At 30.1% G+C, this 9,190-nt stretch overlaps 1 protein-coding gene across 3 annotated transcripts; it reads right to left on the reverse strand.

The window, feature by feature from the left end:
• Nucleotides 1-1,265: 1,265 nt before the first annotated feature.
• LOC134685106 (PHD finger protein 23B-like) lies at nucleotides 1,266-8,947 on the reverse strand. Of its 3 annotated transcripts, XR_010101257.1 has the most exons (6): nucleotides 8,794-8,947; nucleotides 8,373-8,413; nucleotides 6,921-7,025; nucleotides 5,409-5,541; nucleotides 3,203-4,739; nucleotides 1,266-3,148 (listed from the first exon to the last, which is right to left on the reverse strand). XR_010101257.1 is itself a non-coding variant. In XM_063544541.1 (5 exons), the coding sequence occupies exons 1-5, from the start codon at nucleotides 8,813-8,815 to the stop codon at nucleotides 4,516-4,518; spliced, it is 525 nt and encodes a 174-aa protein (XP_063400611.1). In that variant the 5' UTR covers nucleotides 8,816-8,947; the 3' UTR covers nucleotides 1,266-4,515. The 3 variants fall into 3 exon arrangements, 2 of the variants coding, with proteins under 2 accessions (XP_063400611.1, XP_063400612.1); XM_063544541.1 differs by having other exon boundaries at nucleotides 1,266-4,739; XM_063544542.1 differs by having other exon boundaries at nucleotides 1,266-4,739; nucleotides 6,921-7,022; nucleotides 8,794-8,942.
• Nucleotides 8,948-9,190: the final 243 nt, after the last annotated feature.

The following is a 9,190-nucleotide window of genomic DNA, read 5'->3' on the forward strand; positions in this document are numbered from 1 at the left end:
CCCTTTGGACTTTAATGCAGACCAATTTGAAAACAGGACCAAAAATGAAGAATCTACATACACAGTTAGATTTGGCATATCAAAGAACCCCATTTATTCAATTTTTAATGAAATCAAACAATGTTTAATTTTAGACCCCTATTTGGACCAACTTGAAAACTGGACCAATAATCAAGAATCTAAATACATTTTTTGATTCAGCATATCAAAGAACCCAACCGATTAATTTTTTGTCAAAATCAAACTAAGTTTAATTTTGGACCCTTTGAACCTTAATGTAGACCAATTTGAAAATGGGACCAAAAATTAAGAATCTACATACACAGTTAGATTCCACATATCAAAGAACCCCAATTATTCAATTCTTGATGAAATCAAACAAAGTTTAATTTTGGACCCTTTGGGCCCCTTTTTCCTAAACTGTTAGGACCAAAACTCCCAAAATCAATACCAACCTTCCTTTTATGGTCATAAACCTTGTGTTTAAATTTCATAGATTTCTATTTACTTATACTAAAGTTATTGTACGAAAACCAAGAAAAATGCTTATTTGGGTCCCTTTTTGGCCCCTAATTCCTAAACTGTTGGGACCTAAACTCCCAAAATCAATACCAACCTTCCTTTTGTGGTCATAAACATTGTGTTTAAATTTCATTGATTTCTATTAACTTAAACTAAAGTTATAGCGCGAAAACAAAGAAAATGCTTATTTGGGCCCTTTTTGGCCCCTAATTCCTAAAATGTTGGGACCAAAACTCCAAAAATCAATACCAACCTTCCTTTTGTGGTCATAAACCTTGTGTTAAAATTTCATAGATTTCTATTAACTTTTACTAAAGTTAGAGTGCGAAAACTAAAAGTATTCGGACGACGACGACGACGACGACGACGACGACGACGACGACGACGACGCCAACGTGATAGCAATATACGACGAAAATTTTTTTCAAAATTTGCGGTCGTATAAAAATAGCTGACAAATCCTAGCTCATACTCCTAAGAGCTACATGTTTTGCTTTAAAGCAGCAAATTTTAAAGTTTTTGATTTGCAAAGGCTGAAGATTGAACACATGACCACTTGCATTCAAGACCAGGATTCTACAAAGAGACAACATTGGTGGATATTGGGGAAACTCTTATGGACCAATCACATGTAAGTAAGTGTATGTACCAAATTATAGAATGATCATAAAATAAACCTGACAATGCCTCATGTTTAAATGGACATGATGAACACATTTTAAAAACAACAAACAATTAAAACATTGATTTGTATAATTTTATTCACATTTTTTACAACAGTTTTGCTAAAACTTTTTCTAATTTTTATACAAAATGTATAATATCTCTAGGTTTTGTCAATAATGAATAGCAAGGCGTTCAATTTTTATCTTCAAAAATTTCTATGGAGACTTGTATTCTGCCATTTAACAGACATTCATGTTGGTTTGTAAACAACTGATTTTTAAAAAAATCTAATATTTGCATAAATTTAAATTTTTACTTCAATCAGGATTTGCTTAAAAACTTTTGTAATTTTACGTAAAAAGAAAAGTTCAAATTCACCTTTTTATACTTCATCGTTGATTTGACAAACTGGCACAAACATGCAAGTTCCTAGAAACCTTACTCTTAGGTAATTCAATTTAAAATAATAAATTATAACGTTCAAAAACAAAACTTAACAAATACTAAAATCTTGTAAAATACTCCAATGCCTCATGTAAAAATACAATGCAACAAAGTAATGTACCTATAGTCTGCCAAGAGTTTTATTTAATCAGATAAATGGTTCAATAGTATGTGACCCTCTACATTAAAATACTCCATTTTTTTTATTTTCTGCTTCAGAAATATTTATTTCCTATCTTAGTACTTATAGAAATTTCAAAAAGGAAAATTGGATTAGTTTTGGTTTTACTTTTAGACGCATAAATTTTTTTGGATACACAAATGCAATTCAAATTCTATAAAGCCAATGCAAAAATTATCATTATTTTCCGTTCACAGTTTCCCTATAATGTTTAAAAACAATATCACATGAACATTAAGAAAATGCACCAAAATAATGACATTTTAAAATGTCTAACTCCAATGACTTAGAGCCAATGATTATACTGATGTGTTCATTTACAATGAAATTATGTAGATTATTTTAGGTATAAACAATATTTTACACTTTCCTCCAAGAAATGTTTTAATTAAAAGATACTTGCTAAAACTATGTAGGACGTAAATAATGACATTAAAAACTCCAAGCAGACAATGCACAATCTGACAAATTTTGATTCAGTACATGGATGTTCTAGACTGAGATAAGTAATCATCATGATAAATTTATTACATATAAAAGAAACCAAGCTTTATCTTAGAGACACAAAGATGAAAGACTAATGAAAGCTTTGTTTGCAATTGCATAATGATTCTCAAACAATGGAAATTTTAAGTTAGTAAAATATATCTACTGTTATTTTTATTTACAAAAAGAAATTTGTACAATTCATTCAGAGGAATGTTGAGGTACTAGTTTCAATATTTACAATTTCATGTTGATCAATTTAGAAATCTAAAGAAAAATGTATTTTGTACCATGAAAAGCTGCCCTTGCATATATGACATGTTTCTACACATAGAATACAATTTCTCATATCTACCAGTCTAATTTCTTAACTAAGTACTGACATTCCCCCTCCCACTTTTCTAATGACTGTGCTATGGTTACCTTCATGAAACTTCAGGTATCAGAATTGAAATTTTAACTCAATAATTCCAAGCATAAAATAGGTTGTAATTATGTTGAAAAAACATTGTTTTAATATGATTTCAACCCGTTTTGAAAGCTGTGTTATCAAGAGTTCTAGTATTTTAATAAGGAAAATGAACTTGGTTTACTAATATTATTGGTTATTTATTTCTTCAATGCAATGGCAAAACAGTTTCATAACATAGTAGATACATATTCTTATTATCAACATAATTCACATTATTTAAAAGTATAACAAATGTAAAACTGTAACTATACAATTCTTTGACAATTGGCAGGATTTGTTTACATGTCTTGTTGTAGTTTACACACACTTGTTACAATGATAAGGATTTTCTATGTAAGGGAGATTCTGTGAAAATCTCATAACTTATCTATTTTTACCTTTTCAGGGATCACCATATAATGTTTGAAGGGTGGTGACTAATCTATTTTCACCTTTTCAGGGATCACCATATAATGTTTGAAGGCTGGTGCTTAAAATATTATCATTTCAATTGAAGACAAATATCCATAAATTTAACCCTTTCACAATATTTTTATATATACACATGTGAATATATATTCTAAACTCTAATGACAAAAATTAAAAAGTGGATTATTATTAGTAATAAACTAAAACTCTCCTAATTAATAATTATTTTGAAACTGGTTTCAAATGATCTAAAATTAAATGTTGATAGTAAGTAAATAAAGAGTGGTGCTAAAAATATGAGAAGTGAGGAACCTACCCTACAATAGACTGTGAGGATCATTGCAGCAGACCAAATCATTGTAAGAAATGAGGATAAAGTATACCAACAAGACATTTATAAACCACTACAGACAAAAAGTGCTTGAAAATATATCTAGGTCAAGATTTCAGATATTTAGGAGATCCCATATACTGGCATTATAGAAACTATATGTACATGTAAAAATAGCTTATCACTTATATAATATATCTTATAATAAATTTGATGATATCATTTTCCTATACACAATTATTTTGTCAAATGAAATAATTCAAATGAACACAAAAATAGCTGCCTTGACCCTCGATTTCTCCCTAATCTGAGCACTGACAGAAACATTATTTAAGTACAGAAAGCTTACATCTTGATGTTTCCTCTCCATAAACTGGACAAATTCAATTTCAATTGGTTAAGAACTATTCATCTCAAAAAATTTCATGGGAAATATAATTCACAAATCATGTGTGCATACAAATATAAAAACATTTTAATGTAAACATAATATCTATCAGATCTTTCATAATTCTAAATGCTTCACTAAAAACTTGTTCTTGTTTTCTAAAAAAAAATAATAAAGAAGTCTAAAACTTTATAAACTAATTGTCCAAGTTTTGAAGTGGAAAAATCAAGATGAAGATTTCTGTATGGATTTAGACATATTCTCAGCACGATAAACATATCACCACATTATGTCCTTATATGGGAATTTAATTTTCTTTTTGCTCAAGATATAGACAGAAGTATGATATATATATTTCTGACAATAAACCACTTAAATATATCAATAACCACTTATTTCCAGAAAAAATACCATTTGTTGTTTAATCTAGTGAAGATAAAATTGTTTATATTTGTAACAGGACAGTTTAAAAATCTTCAGATGTACAAAAACGAATTATTGAGGGCAAATGAATTAAATTTCCATTAAAGACATAAATATGGTGATTTGTTCTAAAACATAAAATTTATGTATATAACATGTATAATAGTAAACAAAAACAATAGCACTATTATAAACTACACAACAAATTTGTTGTTTTCAATTCTTGTCCGTGAAGATTTCCTCTTTGTGAAGCGATTGTCTCTACAATTGTTACAGACAAATGTTTCGGGGATATTGTTTTTACGAATTTTAGCACACGACAGATGAATCCATGTTTCACACACTGAACATTCAATCATTGGTCTTCCTCCGTAAGGCTTCATACAGAAACACGTTATCAACTCGTACGACTCGTCATCTGAAATATAGTACGATTACAAAATCAAGTTTGTCAAAAGAGAATTTGTTTCATTTTACTACAATGAGGTTTAAGTCCATACAATTTGTCTGATCAAATCACTATATCAATCTTTTGTAAATAATGAATGATTTTCTCGATTCTGTCTGCAATATTTGTATTTATTTTGTACAATTCCATTTATCTTCTTCTAAGGACAAGAAATTTTGACTACATTTTGTGGATGACTTATTTGGGTCAGTGGTGTAACAATACAACAAACTTAAAATCAGAGATCTACTTGTCAGATAAGTTTGTTACTACATGAACAAAACAATGAACAAACAGTAAATCCTGAGTTAGACAGCCCAAAATCTGACCTGGATCAATGGCTGGTATGTATACTGACTTATATCAGAAAGTGCGTCTTATTAATCTTGGCAATGGCTGTCTGTACTGATGGGAGTGTCCAACAGACAAGAAATTTGATCTTACAAAGGTCAAACAAGGATAGTTGTAATGGCTTGTAATGTAGTGTCTGGTTTTGCAACTCAACAATTTCATAAACAGTCAAGGAAACTTATCAAATCCTAGCAAGTCTGTACCAGTCAAATTATTACTGGGACTGTCACTTTCATACCAGGGATGATTGTATCTGAGGACATCACTAAACAAGGAAGACATTCTTACCTGAATCCGGCATATCTGGCCCCATTGATAGATGACTGGGACTACCAGCTGAGAGGGTTGTGTCTGATGTATAACTGTCTGCAGTACTCCCACTGCTGTCTAAGGGACTGGCATTGTGTTGACTCCTCATTTCCTGAAAAATTCAAGTTAACAATTCTTCAGTCCAATCTAGATCACTAGTCAATCTGAATTCATATATGAATTGGTTAAAGAGTATAAGAAAAGCTTCACTTTGTAATTATACATTTTCACATTACTAAATGTGTTCTAGATTCAAACAATTTAAAATGTTTGTAGAGAGTCTTTGCTCCTGATAATGCAATATATGCATTCCCCACTGTTTTTTCTTCCCCTGAGGACATATGTTTACAAATACAAGTATTTAGTCTGTACAAATCATGACATGTTTGTAGGTTACAGTACTTTTATACCTCCAAGTGTGAAAAATTGCCCCAAGGAAATGTCTCCCCTCCCAATACATTTTACAATAACTATTATAATTGTTCACTCAACCAGGAAGTTATTGGCTTTGATCTTTTAAAATCAATGATCAGAAAATCAATTTCAATCAGCAATCAATTTTCAATTTTACATATTTGTAATTAGATATTCAGTTACATTTGTTTATTGTAGCAATAAAATAATCATTGTTTGGACAAATAAAGTGTGTTACTGAATTATTTGATACTGTATATACTTTATTTACAGCATTCTAGGAAATCCTGCATACGGATGTTTAGGAACATTTGCTGTTCTGAGCAATCATGAAACATGTACAAAATTGACATTTAAAATTAAGTAAGTATTTCATAAAAAATTACAATCTTTTTTAATTTACTTTGCAGGTGTGAGCCAAAGTTCTGGGTCAAGGGCATACTTTGACCTATAATGGTTTACTTTTACAAATTGTGACTTGGATGGAGAGTTGTCTCACACCAAATCTTCTTATTATCTATCATATTGAAACATAATGTTTAAAATAAACATGAAACTATAGCTAGTTTTAAATAAAGTGCTGCACCATGAGTGCATGATACGTCCCTCCCTTTTTCAAAGAATAAAGTTCAAATACTCCTCAATGTAATATTGAAACCTATGACAATCTAGAGAGAGCTAACATAAATATATATAAACAATTCACCAAATTTTCATGAGAATTGCTGAGTGTTATAGTTATTGTCAGAAAACTGGAAAATTTCCCCTTATCAATGAATAAAAGACTGTAACTCAGAAGCCTAAAATTCAAAAAAAATAAAAAAACGAAAGGGAGCTCACGTCAATACATTCACCAAAGTTTTATGCAAATTGGTTAAAGCGTTTTGAGTTATTGTCCGACATGTTGACGACAAATGGACAGACATGGGTATACCATGGTTCATGCTATGTCCGGTAAACAGATGAGTAAAAACAGATACAAATGTCTTAATAAGAATATGGATGAAGTAGATAATATTCCATAACATTTTAAAATTTTTAAATGTTCAAGGACTTTTTGTCTGACTAACTACTTACATCATGTTTATTTGATTCATACTGTGTATAATCCAAAATCATGGTACAAAAAGCATAAAAATCTTCTTTGGTTTTCTTTTTCTTTGGAGGCGAACTTCCAGTCTGCTGAAATAAATGTAACAATAAATAAACTAAATTATAAAGAACCGTTAAAGGTGTAAACAAATGTTCATAATATCAAAATGATTTACAAAAAAAGTTTTAGTAAATAACAAAAATAAATATGTATGTACATGTATGATTCCTACCTAACACATTATTATGACTAAGAGCTAACCAGTCTTTCCTCCTTATACTCAATGATAGGTGATTAAATTAAAAGAAGAGACAACTTATTTTTGTTTTTTTAGATCATGTCCAAACCTCCAATTCTATATATCCATATCTTTTTGGTTTGTTTTGGATTGTTTCAAATTAGAATATACCCTGAAGTTTCTATATTTTTAACTAATCAGTGGTACATGTATAATATTTCAAACCTTATTATTATTTGTATGCAATTACTGGATATCAAAGATGTCCCTGTATATGCTGACACTGCAAGAGAAACACACACAAAGTAAAAGTGATTGTAAGACATCAAGCTATGTCTGGTAAATTGTCACAGAATTCCATTGACATATCCATTAGTATTTGAATTTAGACATAAAACAATCACTTTATTTTCACTTTGAAGTGAGATATTTTCTCTTTCTGGGTTAAATTTACTTGTACCTCTATAAAGTCAAAATATTGCAAGAAGTCTGAAGCTAACCTTTTTTTAAAAGAACTTTGAAAGGTTTTTCATTAAAAAATCTTGGACTGTAATAAGATCTAATAATAATCAATCATATATCACATGCATATGCAGCAGAGACAAGTTAATGACTAGCACATTAGATTTATATCATCAGTATGCTGATCTAGTTGATATAAAATATTTATATAAAGCTGACCTGTCCTTTTTTGTTGTTCTTAATGACTCAACGAAAAACACAGACATACTAGACATGCAATAGGAAATTAAAGACCAACTAAGCTAGCATACTGTAGTGACAGCAATGTCCTTCACCCCTCAAAAATACAATTTTCATGTAAACAATATATCATTCTCATCCTGTTAAACTATCTTAACATTCTCTTTAGCAGCAAAATATTATTCAAAGAAATACATTGTCTAGGAAGGATTTCTGTTAATAATTGTTGTATGTTTTGATTTATCTGCTGCTCCCCCTTTCAATTTTTGGACACATGACAAATAACTTCGATCTAAAGTTTATGTTGAAAATATCGAACACAATATTACAAACAATCAACAGTAAAGTTATTTTGTATGGAACCCTTCTCTTTTATCGCCCTGAAAATAATTTAAACGGTTGTAAAACGACCCAGTCATGGCCGACTTGTTCAGAAATACCAAGCCGCCATCTTTGATAACGAAATTTTCAAAGAAAATATATCAACATTTCTTACCTCATATTCTGATCTTCCCAGAGGTTTCCTGTTTTTAGGAGCTGAAATAATATGAAGAACTTGATTAACATCACAACTCATACAACCTGTAACAACTGTTCAAAGATAAACAATTTCTGTACAAACAAAAGAATATGGAGGACTCGGCTTATTGTTTACCAAATTTTAAATCTTCAAAATTAGTTTAAATATTGAATGATGAGAAAGGACACCCACTAAATATGAATACATCTTCATAACCGAATCATATTCGAACAAAAATTCGTTACAAATCAGTTGTTTTCAGGACAATTACATCAAATGTTTTGACCATGGAGACGAGCGTTTGTGAAATCGACAGACTGCCTATCACAAAATTCACTGCATACGAAATATTTACAGGAAATCTATCGACAAAAAGTATAAAATATCAAAACCATACCTTTAAAGATATCTTCTGTCATCCTTTAACTAATTTCCTTTCACTAAATACAGAAAAATCCACGATTAAAAACTTCGAAATCCAGTCGGCTGACATGCAAACGGTTCCTTCCTGTGGAAATGGGATACTATGCGTCGCAACCTTTGCGCAGGTCACGACCTGTAAAATTAGCATAAACGTCAATCGGTTTCTAAATTTAGATTTGTTGTAATTTTAAGGTGAAGGTCACGCAAAGAAAAATTGGCGGGAATATTTAAACTTTTAAAAAATGTATCCTTATAGAGTGCATAAACAAAATTTGTTCATATTTTATCACGGATATTATCAGGAACATATATATTAGATATACTGTTCCCAGATATTATAAACCCTTGAAAGCTCTAAAGCTTGTTTCCAA

Source organism: Mytilus trossulus, chromosome 9 (assembly GCF_036588685.1).
Source record: "Mytilus trossulus isolate FHL-02 chromosome 9, PNRI_Mtr1.1.1.hap1, whole genome shotgun sequence".
In the NCBI taxonomy this organism is placed as follows: Eukaryota; Metazoa; Mollusca; class Bivalvia; order Mytilida; family Mytilidae; genus Mytilus; species Mytilus trossulus.